The sequence below is a fragment of the Sciurus carolinensis genome, chromosome 2, assembly GCF_902686445.1.
Source record: "Sciurus carolinensis chromosome 2, mSciCar1.2, whole genome shotgun sequence".
Lineage (NCBI taxonomy): Eukaryota > Metazoa > Chordata > Mammalia > Rodentia > Sciuridae > Sciurus > Sciurus carolinensis.
This window is the reverse complement of record NC_062214.1, coordinates 198,106,992-198,123,706: the sequence shown is the minus strand read 5'-3', so window position 1 is coordinate 198,123,706 and position 16,715 is coordinate 198,106,992. Positions and strand designations below refer to the sequence as shown.

Sequence of the window (16,715 nt, the reverse complement as noted above, 5' to 3'; positions counted from 1 at the left end):
TGCTGGGGATCGAACCCAGGGCCTTGTGCTTGCAAGGCAAGCACTGTACCAACTGAGCTATCTCCCCAGCCCCCTAGATTTATTTTCAACTGATGTATAACGACATAAAAATTGTACATATTTATAAGGTGCCATAAGCTGTTTCTACACGTGTGCCCAGAGCCTCTTCAAGGAGGAGGAGGCCGATTGCTTTCAGTTTGTCCGGGCAGATGCTCTTTGGGGGCCATGGGCTACCTAATTCCTGGCAAGTGCCCTGTGCAGAAAATGCTCCTTGACCTGAACGTCTAACAGGCCAATGGACTTGCCCACCAAGGCCCAGCTTGACTATCAGCCCTCTGTGAGCCAAGCTGACCTGCCAGCAAGTCCAGCGGCTGCAAGGGCTCTCTCCAACCTGAAATGCTCTCCGCCTGTCACTACGGCTCCATTGTCCAAGAAGGTGCTCTGCGAACCCGTGTCACTAGAAACTTCCTGAGAGCCCCAATTAAAAAAAAGAAAAGAAAGAAAAGCAAGACAGGCACTATGGCACACCCCCATAATCCCAGCTGCTTGGACTTGGGAAGCTGAGGCAGGAGGATGGCAAGTTTGAGACTAGCCTGAGCAACTTAAGATCCTGTCTCAAGATTTTAAGAAAAAGGGGAGTAGGGGCTGGGGATGTAGCTCAGCATTAGAGTGCTTGCCTAACATGTGCAAGGCCCTGGGTTCCATCCCCAGTATCACAAAAAAAGAAAGAAAAAGAACAAAGAAAAAAGTTGGTGTCATTAACTTTAATATGCATAGATTTATATACGTCGTATATGTATGCATACCCTCATATGTTGTTCATCAGCCAATTTTATAAGAATTTATTAAATTTTATTAAAATTTGCAAAAATTAGACTGGGAGCACAGCCCAGTGTAGTGTGTGTCGTCACATGCACGAAGCCCTGGGCTCCATTCCTAGCACCAAAAAATAAAAATAAAAACAAAAATTAAGTATGCCTGTAACCCCAGCAGCTCAGGAGGCTGAGGCAGGAGGATCGCAAGTTCAAGGCCAACCTCAGCAACTTAGTGAGACCCTGTCTCAAAATTAAAAAAATAAAATAAAAAGTTCTGGGGAAGTGGCTCAGTGGTTAAGTGCCATAGGTTTACTCTCCAGTACCAAAATTAATTAATCAATTAATTAATTTTTAAAAAATTTAATTGTGGCAAAATAACAGAACATTTTCACTTTGGCCACTTTATTTGGGCAGTCTGGTGACATTATGTACGTTTATACTGTTGTGTAACCCTCAAACCACCACCATCTTCCAGATGGAAACTCTGTCCCCATTAAACAGAACTCCCTCCCCACCTCTCCAGCACTGGTGACCACCACTCTTCCTTCTGTCTGTGGGCTCAGCTGCTCTAGGGACCTCATGTAAGCAGAGTCACACAAGTGTGCCCTTGGCAAGTGGTGGCCTTCAGGCAGCACAGCATCCTCCAGGCTCCAGGAGCTGCATGTGTTGGAGCTCTGTTCCTTCCATAGCTGTTTGATGACACAGTTGGGCTGGGGTGCAGTTCTGCGGAAGGACCAGGGCGCAATCTCCAGCACTGAAGATGAAAGTAATTAATATCTTATTCAACCAAACGTGTCCAAAATAGCATTGTTTCACCATGGAAGCAAGGGGACCCAAGCTACGCTCCTCACCTGTGGCCTTCGGACTCTGGGTGTGGTCTGCGTGAGTAGCACTTCTCGGTTCCAAAAGGGCCCCCTTGCAAGTGCTCCTGGCAACATGGGGTCAGCAGCCACCATCTGCAAAACCGTGTCCCCACCAGGCACCACGGGAAAAGTTCCAGGGGTCTGGTCAGCACATCTGGATCCACTCCATCCTCAGTGGAGTACTGAGCTTTCCTGGTGGACATACTCTTACAGCATCCCCCCAACACACATATTAGACTCTGATCCCCTCTGGGGCTCCCTGTCCATCCTGCCCAGTGCCCAGTTGAGTCCAGGCCCCACCCCAGCCCAGGTCCCTCATCCCACCCAGTCACACCTGATCCCAAAGGGTGGTGGACAGTCTCTGCATCCCATGTCCACCATGGCCTTTTTCGTGAGAGATGTTACACAGAGAAAGTGACTACTGGCCAAAGAGGGAACATCACACCTTATGGCATCTCCTGCAGGGCTCTGGTGGTGGCAGTGAACACCCCTGTGGTGTCTAGTACAGTAGCTACCAGTTCTGTGCAGCCAGTGGCACTTGGAAAGTGACCAGTTTCTAATTTCACTGACTTAACAGAAACGTACATGGCCACAGGCAGCTGATGGCTCCTCTATGGCAGCAGACGGCACAGTCCCGGGAATCACTGTCTCCATCAACCCCTGGGAACCAGCCGGGGCCTGGTAGTAGCCTGGGTGGGGCCCCCACACGGCCCTGGACCCCTCAGGCAGAGTGATCAGGTTGTAGCTCTGGCATGCCCAGAACCCTCAATGCTTCCCACGGAACTGGAGTGAAGGCCAAGGTCTAAGGGTCTGCCCACCCACCCACCTGTGTCCTCCCGAAGGCCTCCTCCCACACTGGGCACCCTGCTGGCCAGGCAGCTGCAGGGCACCGGCTGCACCCCTTAGTCACAGTACCCACAGGGGTGTCCCCAGCTGGATCCACTCCTGTGCCATCTGCTTGCCCCAAACTCTCTTGACTACTCTTTGCACACAGTACCTTGTGACAATCACACACCTTTGCTGCACACTGCCTGCCCTCCAGGAGGCTGGCTTGCCTGTTTGTTCACACAACTCCCTCATACCTGCAGTGAACACAAGTCCTGCCCGTCCTCCCACCTGCACCCGACAGCAGCTTCAGCCCAGGACAGCACAGCCAGTTAGAGCAGAGCCTGGATTCCAAAGGGCAGCTGGGCAGGGCCGGGCCAAGCCCAGCCCTGTGGAGTCACAGTGCGCAGCCCTCTGAGAAGCAGCGTCAGGCCTGGCAGGTCTGACACCGTCTGCTGCCATTTGTTAAAAGGCTCACCGGCTCTGGAACATCCACCAAAGTCCTGCTCTGCCAGGCAGCAAGAGGCACGGGGCGGGGGGCAGAGTGGGTCAAGACAGTCACGGCTCTGTCCTTTTAGAGGTCAAGGCCCGCTGTGAATGCTCGGCCTCGTGCCCACAACCAGGTGGCGGGATTCCAAAGCCCATGGTCAGAGGTGTTGCCAATGCGCCCCACTTCCTGACATGCCAGGGCTGCTGGATGTCCTGACCACGGGGCCAGGCTTGGGGACCCACCAACTCCATGCTGGACACTGCTTTCTGTTTAAAATCAGATGCTTGGTGCTGGTGATATAGCCCATCACATAGGGTGCATGCCTCTCAAGCTCCAGACCCGGGTTCGAGTCCCCAGCACTGTTGGATTGCTGAAATTCCAAAATCAGATGCTCATTGGCCTGGTGCTGTTCCCAAGTCACTGACTGTCCTTTGCAGTCAGCCTGGGCTACTGTGCTCTGCCAGGTGCAGCTAGGGCTGGGGGCAAAAGCAGGGGAACGGTCCTCTCTGAGGCCCTCTGCCTACCAATCTGGCTTTGCACCAGCACCAAAGCCTGACTCGATGGCCAGCTGGCCCCTGGGCATGAGTGGGCATGTGAGGCAGTGGTGCCGTCAACCAGGGAGACCTGGGGATGGACGCTGTTCTGGCCACTCACCTCCTCCCCAAATCACCCTCCTCCAGCTGCTCCCCCTGTAATTTTCCACCAAAGGACTGACTCAGAGCAAAGTGGAAACAATTATGACGATCAATAGTGAGTGGCTCAGAATGCAGCTGGAAGCAGCCGGAACATTTCTGGAAGATGGATCAATTTATTTTTGACAGCATCCAAGTGAAGAAATGACTTTGCTGGCAGATCAGCCTGGTGAGCAGTGTCTGCCCTGTGAGGGGAGGTGCCACCCAGCTCGTGGGCACAGGGCAGAAAGGCGGGACCCATGAGACCTGGGTGGTCAAGTGCCCAGCTCCATTCCCAGGGCTGTGACAGTCTGGGCAGGCAAACGCTATTCCCTGGCTACAACAGAGTGGACTTGGACACTGAGCTGTGTGAAGTCAACCCGTCACAGGACAAGTCCTGTAGGATTCCACTTAGGTGAGGTCCCCAGAGCAGTCACGTTCATAGAGGCAGAAGGCAGAGTGGGGCACCGGGGCGGGGGATGGGAGACCAGGTTGTCACCGGGGCAGATGTGAGAGTCCATGGTGGGAGGCCATGGCTGCAGCAGTGTGTGCTGCTCACTGAGGGCGGCTAGAGCAGCATTTTGTGCCCACAGATGCTGTCTTCCTTCGGCCTCTGCAGTGCGGGTGAGGAAACCCAGGAGGATCAGGAAGGGACTCCTGAGAGGGATGCACCCCGCCTCCCAGCAAGATGTGATAGGCGCAGCACCTGCTCTCCCTGGCTCCTTTCAAGTCTTAGGCTGCGTCCTGGACGATAAGCCTTGGCTGCACCTCCAGGCACCCAGGGCTCTGGAGGCTGCGGAAGGACACCTCTGGCAGCCAGGTCCTGCCTGCAAGGTGCTGGTCCTGAAGTCCACTGGGGTTCTGCCTGTCTCGGGCTCAGCTGAGTTGCCCAAGGTCCTGAGGAGGAGGCTTTGTGCAGCAGGCAGAGTGCAGGGCCCTGAGCAGAGGTCAGAGAATACCTCTGGGAAGAGGGGTCACCTGGGTGCCAAGTACCCTGGGACTGCCCTGTGCAGCTTGAGCTCTGGGGCTGACTTCAGCAGCTGGCAAGGTGCAGAGCTAGCCCTGCAGGGGCAACTTCACCATCAACTTGGAGGCAGAACAGGGTCCCACCCAGGGCAGTGGGAGGGAATGTAGAAGTGGGTAATATCCAGCAGGGCTGGTGTCGTCTGTGGGACTGGACGGAGACAGGAGCTGCTGCTGTCTGGTCCCTGGCAAGGCTGATGACCGGCAGGGGTGGTTCAGGCCAGACCCTGCTGGTGACCTGCTGAGCCCCAGATGCGCCCTCCACAGTGTGACGTAGCATGGTGGAGGGTGGGGCCTTGCAAGACACTGATTATGACCGTTAAAAACAGGTGGAAAATCCAGATTTCTTCTTTTGTACTTAGCAATAGCAGAAAGAAAAGGCCAAGAAGGGGCCGCCCAGATGACTGGATGGAGCAGGGAGAGGACGGGCCCTGCAGAGGATGGCAGCCAGCTGTGTGGCATGGGGACTGCGGCTGCAGTGACAGCAGCCCAGCCTCTGAGAGCTGGTGCACAGGGAGAGGGCCGCAGGGCAGAGGGTTCTGCTGGGCAGGCTCACCGTCTCCACCCTTCTTTCGCCCAGGTCCTGTTGGTCTGAGTGTGCCCAGCACAGAGCAGGGCTGGGTGCTCACCCAATCAAGGAAGGGACAAGGTCCTAGCTGTTCCCTTGCCTACCCCTTCAACACCCAGAGCCTGGAGCCAGGGAGAAACCAAGGTGGCAGTCAAGAAGCGGGCATGTGCAACTGGAAATTCACAGCTGTCCAAGATGAAGGTGGACCCCAAGACCCTCAGAAACATGGGTCACACCTTGAAAAGTCTCTGAAGAGAAATCCAGGCACTCCAGCACAAATTCAGAAGATAGATGTGAAGAAGCAATTGCTTGGAAATAAAAACAAACAGTATAGGTGTGAAAGGGAATCTTACAAGACCTAAGGGAAAAGCGTCAAGAGCGTTCTGAGCAGGACCCCCTGCCCTGGGAAGCAGGCTCTCTCAGGAGGCGGAAGGCGGCTCCCCGCAGTCCACTGCTTCCTGTGCTGCTTACTTTCTAAGCAGAGGCATTCTTACCTTTTAACTTCAAAAATGTCAACTGAATACAGCTACTTATATATTTGTTTTTTAAAAAATGAAACAAAAAAAGTAATGCCAGTAGCAAAAAACATCAGCAAACACAAAACTCGGTCGTACATGAAAGATACTCATTGCAAACTTACAGAAGCAAAGGGCTGCCACCAGACCCACTGTGGCTCTCTGCTGTCTAGTACTGGTGATGCCAGGGACACAAAGGCTCAGAAGTAGCCGGTTCTCTGCAGAGAGACAGCCCAGGGTGTGCTGGGAGGAGACTCGGGACCCTGCCCTCCAGGGACAAAGGGGTCAACAACCCTCCAGGAGCACCCAGGCATGGTTGGGGGCCAGGCTTCCCTGCAGCCAACATGTGAGTGTGGAGGGTGAGCAAAGCACAGACCTCGGCACTCCACATGCAGTGCTGGAGCCCCCTGCATCTCTGGAGCAAGCCCCCTGCAGAGGAAGGCACAGCACTCCTGAAGAGCCTGGAAGGGTCAGGAACTGCGCCTCGTCCCCATTCGGCACTGTTAGGACCAAGGAAGCCAAGGCCAGGGCTGGGGAGATAGCTCAGTTGGTACAGTGCTTGCCTTGTAAGCACAAGGACCTGGGTTCGATCCCCAGCACCCCCCCCCCCCAAAAAAAAAAAAAGAAGCCAAGGCCTGGGGCAGACAGGCTCCTGCCCCAGCATCAGGACTAGGGAAAGACCCCGCGGTCAGAGACCACTCATCCTGTTGCCACTGACCTTGGTGCTGCAGAGGGCCGCACTGTAAATGAATGACACTGTCCATAGCACCCAACAGAGGGAGGTGGAGAGCCAATTTTACTTTACTTTTTAAGACCTTTAGTCATAGTCTAAATAACAAAAATATTTTATCAAGCTAACATTTTGTGGAAAACAATATAAAATACATTACTGGAATAGCCTTTATTTTGTAGATATTTTAAAACTCATAGAGCAATCCAAGAAGCTGATGCAGGAGGATCACAAGTTCAAAGCCAGTCTCAGCAACTTAGCAAGGCCCTAAGCAACTTAGAGAGACCCTGTCTCTCTCTCTCTCTTTTTTTTTTTTTTTTTTTTTTTTTTTGCGGTGCTGGGGATCGAACCCAGGGCCCTGTGCTTGTAAGGCAAGCACTTTACCAACTGAGCTATCTCCCCGCCCCAAGACCTTGTCTCAAAACAAAAAATAAAGAGTTGGGATGTGCTCAGTGGCAGAGCTCTTGCCTAGCATGTGCGAGGCACTGGTTTTGATTCTCAGCACTGCATAAAATTTTTTTTTTAAAAAAAAAGGTCCACTGACAACTAAAAAATATTTAAAAAAAAAATAAAAAATAAAAAGGGCTGGGGATGTGGCTCGGTGGTTAAGCGCCTCTGGGTTCAATCCCCAGTACCAAAATGAAAAAACTCTCAGAAACACTTTATTTGAACTACTAGCTATGACAGAATAATCTTAACTAAAAAAATTTTTTTAAACAGCATAAAAATTTTAGGATCAAAGTAACCTCAATTTAGTCACATTTATTTACAACCTAAGGTCATTAACCACAGTTGCTCATTTTTTTGGTTTTTTTTTGGGGGGCGCACCAGGGATCAAACCCAGGGTTTCATGTGTTCAAGGCAAGCACCAAGCAGTCTGTCATCCCCAGGCCTTATTTAATCTTGAATGTATAAATATCCAGGGAGTATAACTTGGCGGTAGAATGCTTGCACTACCCAGGCACCAAGCCCTGGGTTTAATCCCCAATACTGACAGAGAAAATAAAAAGACAGTACTTGTCACAGAGAAGCAATTCTTGGTTAAATTATTGGTTAAATTCTGCTCTCATGATCTCAAGGGCAAACATGTAACGAGATGATGAAGTGCTGCTGAAGGGCTGGGGATGCAGCTGGATGATACAAGCCCTGGCTTCCGTCAGTAGCACCACAATAAAAGAGGTGGAGGAATGCAAGAAGGCAGCACAGCACGGCATGTCACTTTGCGTAGGGCACTTGAAATCCAGCAGCACGGTGAACACCAAGAATCGAGTCAAACCTCATGGCACTGAATGCAGAGCAACAAACAGTTGCTCGGGCACAGTGTAGGTCTTCAGCCAGGACTATTCTGCCAATTTGCCACACAGCTCATGACAGGGCACAGGTGCAGGAGATGCACAGGATCTGTACAGAATGGAGACCTCTGGTGCTCTCTGGGTTGATTCCTGACCTGCGATCCCCACAGGTGCTGGGGCTGGCTGGGGTTGGCTGGGCCTGGGTCAGGGCCTCCCTGATGGCTCTCCAGGAGCTTTGTCTCCCCAAGGCTGTGCTTGTCTCTGGCTCACTCATGAGCCACCACTGACCACAGCACTCTTGGTGAGATCTGAGGGGCTCCAGAGGGCAGGGGTGAGTTCTGCCTGGCCCACAGCTCTGCCTCCCACTCTGAGCTTGCAGTCACTGCTCTAACCACCAGTCACCCATTAGCTGGAAGCCAGTGTCTCTGCAGAGGGCCCCTGATTGACACTGTTTGGGGCTTTGCCCACTGTGGGGACAGGCAATCTGTTTCCAGAGATCTCTGGTCCTGACACTACCTGCTCTACCCCTGACCAGAGCTCTTTTGACCTTTTCTTCCTGGAAACCCCAGGAAACAGGACTTAGGATCCCTGAGGACCTTAGACAGGTGACCTGGGATGTGATTAGAAAAACTGTGGTACAACAGTCCTTGCACCATATAAACACTTGCCCTGGCCACTAGCCACCAATTGAGCTGAGGAGCAGAGAATGTGCTCAATGCCTGGGCTGTCTTTGTCCCGGGCAGACCACTCAGGGCTAAGAGGGGCTCAGTACCTAAGGGACAGGGCGTGCAGGGTCTGAGAAGGCCCGTGCAGCAGTGCTTCCCAGGGACATGCTAGCCAGCTTCCTATTGCTGTGACAAATACCTGAGAGGAGAAAGGTTTATTTTGGTGTCAGGATTTTATCCATGGCTGGCTGGATCCAGCTGCGTTACTTGTGGTCAGGCAAACGATCATGGCAGGGAGCATGTGGTAGAGCAAAGCTGCTTACCTATGCAGGTCAGGGAGCAGAGAGCAAGGGGCAGCCCCAAGAGCCCCTGCAAGGGCTCGCCCCTCGGGACCTGCCTCCTCCCAACAGCGCCATTGGCTGGCGGTCACTTCAGACCCAAACCTTAACAGAGGTCATCCAAGAGTCCCCCTGCCGCAACACTCTGTTCCCTCTCTGCCCTCAGTACCCAGCATTTCCCCTTACAAGTTTGTGATGATGGAAGTAGAGGTTCTACCTCACTGAGACAGAGCAGGAGAGCTTGCTGGAGTCCCTCACCATCGCCAGCCTCATGGACAGACTGCCACACCTATTCATATTCCAAGAAAACTGTGCTATGGTCAGGGCCTGGACCCTGCACACTCAGTGACATGCTGCTAACTCATGGAACAGGGGAGTAACACTGCAGCCAGTGGACACTGCACTTGGCAACCAGCTTCCAAATGATTCTCACCACTGAGTCACTTTTTCAAGTGAAGCTTTATTAACATTTGTACATTGTTCTATCCTGAACTGGTGTAATTCAAGACTCAGAAAACAGGCATGTTGTACTGGGCTTTATTTAACACTGCATCTGTGATGACAAGCCAGCCAGAGACCCAGGTCAGGAGGGAGCAGTGGGCCCCGACAGGAGATGGAGGCCCAGGGCCCTTGTAAGTGGAACCCAGGCTCTGATGGCCAGCATCAGGATGGACTCCTAAGTGCTCATCTTCTCTTGCTTCCATCTCAGCCTGTTCCAAATCCTCTCCAGGGCCACCTTCCCCATGAAGAAGGTGATGGCAAAGTTACGTTTGTACCAGTCTCTGCAGGGAAACAGGAGGCACCCAGGATGAGCCCCAGGGACAGGGCCTGACAAGCACGCAGCTCCCACAGAGGTGAGTTTTGCCTTCTGCCCTCCTCCCCAAGCTATGTCTTCACCGAAGGTGTCCCACCTGCCCCCCACCAGGACAGGTACAAGTAAAGCACCTGCCCCTGTCCTCTGGTCTTGCTGAAGGACTCCTAAGAGCCCATCCTATGTCTAGTGGTCTTCTTGGAGAGACAACTGAGAAGAGGGACAACTGCAAGAGGGACCACAGAGCCACAGCCAGCAGGCTCTGCAGGAAATACAGGCCAGTCTTTTTTTTCTTATTTTTTAGTTGTAGATGCACACATACCTTCATTTTTTTTTTTTTATTTTTATGTGGTGCTGAGGATGCAACCCAGGGCTTCACGCATGCTTGGCGAGTGCTGTCCACTGAGCCACAGCCCAGCCCCGGGGCCAGTCTTAACATGGCCCTCACTTGCATGAGAGCACACAGCAGAAGTGCTCCGGCAAGCCCGGCACTGAGAGGCTCTGTGTGCTCCTCTCAAAGGGGACCTAGGCTCCTCTGAGGGACAGGTCACACTGCTGGTGGAGTTTGCACTGCCTGCTGGTTACTGGACAGTAGCCAACAGAAACCTATGAACGAGGGCAGCCTGGAGAGCTCCCATGAAGGGAACTGCACCAGTTCCCCTCATGGACAAGCTGGGACAAGCTGGGGCCGCCGCAAAGACGGCGCATGCCTGCGCAGCTTCTGCTTCAGTCACACAATGGTTTCTGGGCCTCAGTGTGAACAAGGAGAATGACCCAGGGCACTAAAGCAGCCACTGGAGGGGAGCGCACTGGCTTTCTGCCACCTCCACTCTCCGACCGAGAACATTCCGTTTCTATTGACCGAGGTGAGGCTGCAGTGAGGAGCAGAGCCTAAGATAAATGGCTCTGGGGAGACAAAATGGTCTGAGGTTCAGGAAAAGCTAGACTCCTCTCACTGGTGCAGACAGCTGACCCTGTGTGGGTGGGAAGGTGAGCCCTGGGCGTCCACATCAGCAGTGGGGATCAGGCACACTCACTTAGTTAAAAGCTTCACCAGCTCGGAGCGACACTCCTAGTCTTAGGAACGGAACCAGGTATTTCAGGACTAATCTTGGCTGAAGTTCCTCTCAGGAGCTCACTCAGCTCAACCACCCTCCCTGTCCTCTTGGTCTGGTCTCACGTGCCCACCCGACTCTGTCACTGCTCATATCTTAAAGCAGGTCTCAACCACCATTCTGTCTTTCACCTGGAAACACAGGACACCTTACATGTTATCTATGACCCAGTAAAGCCTTTTTAAAACCCATGATCACAATGCCATCACTATATCCAAGATGATCCCTAGCTTATACACAGCCCCTGCCCAAATCCCTCTTTCATCCAAACATTTCTTTACAGGTGCCATGTGTCAATCAGGACCCAAACAAGGCCTAGACATTGCATGAAGCCTTGTCCAGACTACAACAGCTCCCCTGTCCCTGCCTGGTTTTGGTGCCAGGGATGGTGCTCAGGCCCTTGAGCATGCTGGAAGTGCTCTACCACCCAGCCACACCTGGGCCCTTTTTTGTGGTCATTCTCCTATCTACTTATTGAAGAGCCTGACTCACTGGTTTGCAGAATCCTCGGTGTTGGGCATCTTCAGACTTCATTCAAAACTGTCTTCTACATGGCCCCTTTAGCATTTCCCTGCAAACCAGCATTCTGTCTGAAGTCCCGACCACATGAGACTCCGTCTTCTGTAAGAAGCCCACACAGCGCACTGTTTGTGCTTCTGTCTTGTCTCAAGGGCTGCTCTGCTCCACGGCATGGAGCCATGCTGGGGCCGCAGGTGAGTAGTCCTGACCCATTATCATTCCACCCACCAGTCTTCCAGCCAGGGGTGTTGGCTGCTAGGGTGACTGTTGCCTAGATCTGTTATTTCACTTGGAAAACAGGAACTTGCTAAGCCACCTCTCTGCACTGGCTGTCTTTCTCCTACGAGAGGAAATGCTTTGTGGTCACTGTGGGACACTGCTGGTGCAGGAAAAGTGGAAGAGCTGTGCATGCTTTGGAGTCTCTCCTTCCATTTACCAATTTCCAGAGTGACGACTCGGTAGCCTGGCCATACTGAGGCGACCTGTGAGCCTCTGTCAGTTGTCATGAGTGCAGAGGTACACATCTGCCTGACATCTGGTCAGCCCCCACAGTCGCTTCCCTCCCTTCTAGCCAGACATTCTGCACTCACCCTGTGCCCTTCCTACCTGGCAGGGCTTCTCAAGGAAGCACATGGATGAGCTAGCCCCTGTGGACTAGGGGCAGGAACTACTGTGCTGCCATGCCAATCACCTGTGGCTAGCCATTTCATTTTAAAATGTAGGCCTGGGCTAGGGAGATAGCTCAGTTAGTAGAGTGCTTGCCTTCCATGCACAAGACCCCGGGTTCGATCCCCAGCACTGCAAAAAAAAATAAATAAAATAAAATAAAATATAGGCCTGGGGTTGTGGCTTGGTGGTAGAGCACTTGCTTTGTGCGTGTGAGGCACTGGGTTCCATCCTCAGCACCACATATAAAGAAATGAATAAAATAAAGGTATACCAACAACTAAACAAACAAACAAAAAACGTTAAGTGAAGTTGACAAAATCATGCAGCTTCTACCTCTGGTATAAACCTCAATGTTGCTCAATTCAGGTCAGAAAACAATTCTGCCTACTCCAACTTTTAGGAAGGAAAGAAACACTTACTTATTATAATACATGTGCTTCTGAAAATTTTTACTTAAAAATTCCTTATAAAAGTCAGCCATTTCTTCTGCATTCAATGTTGCTTTTTGACCTGAAAGTAAAAGTGAATTTATACATTAAGACTTCAAGACAAGTCAGGTGCAATGGTGCTTGCCTGTAATCCCAGTCACTCAAAAGGCTGAGGCAGGAGGATCTCAAGTTCAAAGCCAATCTCAACAACTTAGCAAGGACCTAAGCAACTTAGTGAGACCCTGTCTCAAAATAAAAAATAAAAAGGGCTGGGGATGCAGCTCAGGGTTAAGCATCCCTAGATTCAATCTCCAGCACCAAAAGGAAAAAAAAAAAAAAAAAAAGACTTCAGGATAATAGAGAAACAAAAAAACCTATTAGAGCTAATAAACAAATTCAGCAAGCTTGCGGATACAAGATCAACAAATATCAATTGATTTCTAGCAATAAACAATCTGATGTTCATTTCATTTTGTTTGTTTTTTGCAGCATATGGGACTGAACCCAGGCTTGCACATACTAGGTAAGCACCCTACCACTGAGCTGTATCTCCAACCCTTTTAAAATTTCATTTACAGATAGTATCTCACTAAGTTGCACAGGCTGGCCTCAATCTTGTGATCCTTCTGCCTCAGTCTCCTGAGTAACTGGGGTTTTATAGACATATGTCACTCACCCGACTGCAATGAATAATCTGAAATAAAGCTAAGAAAACAACTCCACCCACTATAACATCAAAAATAATAGGCTTAAGCTGGGCATGGTGGTGCATGGCTGTAATCCCAGCAGCTTGGGAGACTGAGGCAGGAGGATCTCGAGTTCAAAGCCAGCCTCAGCAACTCAGTGAGGTGCTAAGCAACTCAGTGATACCCTGTCTGTAAATAAAATACAAAAAAGGGTTGGGGATGTGGCTCAGTAGTTAAGCACCCCTGAGTTTAATCAGAAGAAGAAGAAGGAAGAAGGCAGAAGGAAGAAGTTAGAAAAAGAGGCTTAAAACCAGGTTTGATGAAATCCCTGCTACTCGGGAAGCTGAGACAGGAGGACTGCAAATTCAAGGCCAAAGTGGACCACTTAGTGAGAGCTTGCCTCATAATTAAAAAAAAGGGCTGGGGGATGTAGCTCAGTGGTAGAGTGCCCCTAGCTTCCATCTCTAGTACTGCCAAAAAAATAAATAAATAAGAGAAAATCAAATAAAATTTTAAAAATTACTGGGGATGTAGTTTGGCAGTTCAGATGTTAAGAGCACTTGCCTAGTATGCCCACCACCCTGAGTTCAACCCACAGCACCACACACACAAAAAGACAAACATATGGATGGAGCTGGAGACTATAATGCTCAGTGAAATAAGCCAAACCCCAAAAACCAAAGGTGGAATGCTCTCTGATATGCAGATGCTAACCCACAACAAGGGTGGTGCAGAGGGAATAACAGAGTCACTGGATTAGACAAAGGGAACGAGGGGACAGGAGAGGGGATGGGAACAGGAAAGAGCAGAATGAATCGGTCATAACTTCCTTTGCTCATATATGAACAGGTAAGCAGTGTAACTCCACATCATGTACAACCATAAGAATGGGATCCAAATTGGAATAAGTTATACTCCATGTATGTATGATATATCAAAATACACTCCACTGTCATGTGTGCCTAAAACAACAAGACGGACCTAAATAAGACTATTACTGGAGTTTTAGGGCAAAGGTCCCAGCTCCAGGGTCCCAACAAACTTGAACCTCCTGCCCCAAGATGCCAACTGAAGACAGGAATGATTGTGAAGGCAGCAAAGGAAGCTGAACCAGGGTAACTACACAGGGAGGCAAGGGCCCTAGGCCGCAGCCCTGCCTTCTGGGGCCCTGACAAGAGCTCTGGGTTTAAATAGAGGGAGAGCTGATGTGGGGACAACAGGCATGCATAATTGAGTGGTGCTGGTCAAACTGTGGTTTGAGTGACAGCAGCTTCTTTTGCTCTGATGAGGCAATTCTTGGCTCCTGGATAACTTCAGGATGGAGATTGGGTGCCAGAAAAATCAAGTCTCGGTGAGGATGTGGGGGAAAAGTTCAATCATCTACTGCTCATGGGACTGCAAATTGGTACAACCTCCATGGAAAGCAGTACAGAGATTCCTCAGAAAATCTGGAATGGAACCACTATTAGACCCAGCTATTCCACTCCTTGGTTTACAGTGACGCAGCCACATCAATGTTTGTAGTAGCTCAACTCACAACAGCTAAACTGTGGAGCCAAACTAGATGCCCTTCAACACATGAATGGATAAAGAAAATGTGGTATATAAACACAAAGGAATATTATTCAGCCTTAAAGAAGAGTGAAATTATGGCATTTACCGGTAAATGGACGGAGCTGGAGAATATGCTAAGTGAAATAGGCCAATCCCAAAGAACCAAAGGCCAGATGTTATCTCTGATATGTGCAAGCTAATTCACAATAAGGGGGAGGGGTTAGGGAAGAATAGAGGTACTCTGGATTAGACAGAGGCGAGTGAAGGGAGGGGAGGGGTATGGAGGTAGGAAGGACAGTAGAATCAGACATTATTACCCTATGTGCATATATGACTACACAACTGGTGTAATTCCACATCATATGCAACTGAAGAATGAGAAGTTATACTCCATTTATGTATGCGTCAAAATGCATTCTACTCTCATGTATAACTAATTAGAAAAAAAACAAAGACCAAGCCTTGATTAGAAGTCTAACTCAATCTCCAGGGCAGGGCGGGGCTGGAGATGGAGCTGATCACAGATGGCCAATGATTTAACCTACCCTGTTGCCTAATAAAACCTCCAGGGAGCCCCTACGCCTTAGGGTTCAGAAGGCTTCCAGGGTGGCATACTCTTCAGGTGCTGGGAGATAGCATGAGGAAGAGAAATGGAAGTCTGTGCCCCACACCCTGCCTCATGTGTCTCATCTAGTTTTTCCTGATGGTTATTCTTTGTAATAAACCAGTAGAAGTAAGTCACTTTAGCCTTCAAAGAGGTCAGGGAGCCCCGGCTGACAGCCTGTCAGTCACAAGTCTGGGAGAAGGGACTGGCCTCTGAAGGGGGAGTAGTCTTGGGGACTGAGCCCTTTATCCTGTGGGATCTGATACCAACTCCAGGTGTACAGTATCAGAATTGAATTGGTAGACACTCAAATAGTGTTGGAGAATTGGACAAAGAGGGCTGAAAAGGATAACCATGTACCTGGGCATGATGTGGCACACCTGTAATCCTGGCTACTGGGGAAGCTGAGGTAGGAGGATCACGAGTTTAAGATCAACTTGGGATCAGCAAGATCCTTTCTCAAAATAAAAGGGCTGGGGTGTGGTTCAATGGTAGAGTACTTATCTAGCATGGCAAGGCCCTGGGTTCCATCCCATGTAAAGCAAAGAAAGAAAGAAAACAACCCAAAACAACAACAGAACAGAATACCACTACCATGTACTTGGCATCAGGAGGAAGAGACCTGCAGATCCAGCAGCTCTCCTGTAGGTATACTACACACGCCTGCTCACAGTCGCATGAGTCAGAGAGGGAACACAAACACCCTTCAAGGAGGGAAAGAGAAAACACGCTCCACCCATAGAATGGAACAGTATTCAGCCACAGGCGGGTCTCCGAAGCACGGAGGCAGGCTGCAACGTGGATGAGCTGAACCCATGGTACCCCAGGTGAAGGCAGGCAGGCAGGCAGACCACCACGTGTAGAACTGGTAACTCCAGATAACTGACAGCAGACTGTGGCTGCCAGGGTCTGGAGCGAACTGAAATGGGTAGTTTCCCTTTGTGAAGATGGAAATATCCTGGGACTGGACAGAATGCGAGGACGATCTGTGAACCCCAAAAACCTGGAATCACACACTCTCAAAGGGTGGATTTTAAGGTATGTGGGTTACACTTCAGAAGGGAAAAAAGGACTAAGGGTGAAATATATGTGCTGCATCATCAGACCTATGGCTCACAGGAGACCCCACGACCATGCAGGCCACAGCACGTGCCTGCTTCACCACACTTGACCAGTGTACGCAGGCTCCCACCAAAGAGCTGTGAGAAGGGGCAGCAAGGGGCCTCCAGCCTGGGGAGGGCGGGGTGCTGCCTGCTCAGCGAGCTCTGAGCACCAACAGGGCGCTGGGTGGGGGCTGGTGCAGGAACGGCACAGCCTTTCCCCATGGGCGGGTGCTGTCACTCTCGGAATCACCCCTCACGAGCCTGGAGAAGGCCCTGGGGGGGGTCCACGAGCAGCTCAGGGTCTGGCGCTTGCACCAGCAGTGGCGAGGGAATGAGACTGCGTGGTGGGGAAAGGGCGAAGGGCACCTGGCCTAGAAGCCCAAGCCCCTGAACAGGAACTACCGTCTCCCGGAAGAGCCTGGGCACTAAAC

The 16,715-nt window shown here is 50.9% G+C and overlaps 1 protein-coding gene and 1 long non-coding RNA gene across 2 annotated transcripts in view; both read right to left on the bottom strand.

Annotated features, from left to right (window-relative positions):
• Window positions 1–1,098: 1,098 nt before the first annotated feature.
• Window positions 1,099–5,851, bottom strand: LOC124975980 (uncharacterized). The gene is made up of 3 exons (XR_007106945.1): window positions 2,761–5,851; window positions 1,667–1,771; window positions 1,099–1,569 (listed from the first exon to the last, which is right to left on the bottom strand). It is a non-coding gene; the product is annotated as an uncharacterized LOC124975980 (long non-coding RNA).
• Window positions 5,852–9,316: 3,465 nt separating this feature from the next.
• The window catches only part of LOC124975979 (cytochrome c oxidase assembly factor 8), a 26,044-nt gene continuing 18,645 nt past the window's right edge, over window positions 9,317–16,715 (bottom strand). The window contains exons 4-5 of the mRNA XM_047538550.1: window positions 12,329–12,419; window positions 9,317–9,577 (exon numbers count right to left, since the gene is read on the bottom strand). Coding sequence (XP_047394506.1) covers window positions 9,472–9,577; window positions 12,329–12,419 — 197 coding nt within the window. The 3' untranslated portion in view covers window positions 9,317–9,471. The remainder of the gene's footprint in view (window positions 9,578–12,328; window positions 12,420–16,715) is intronic.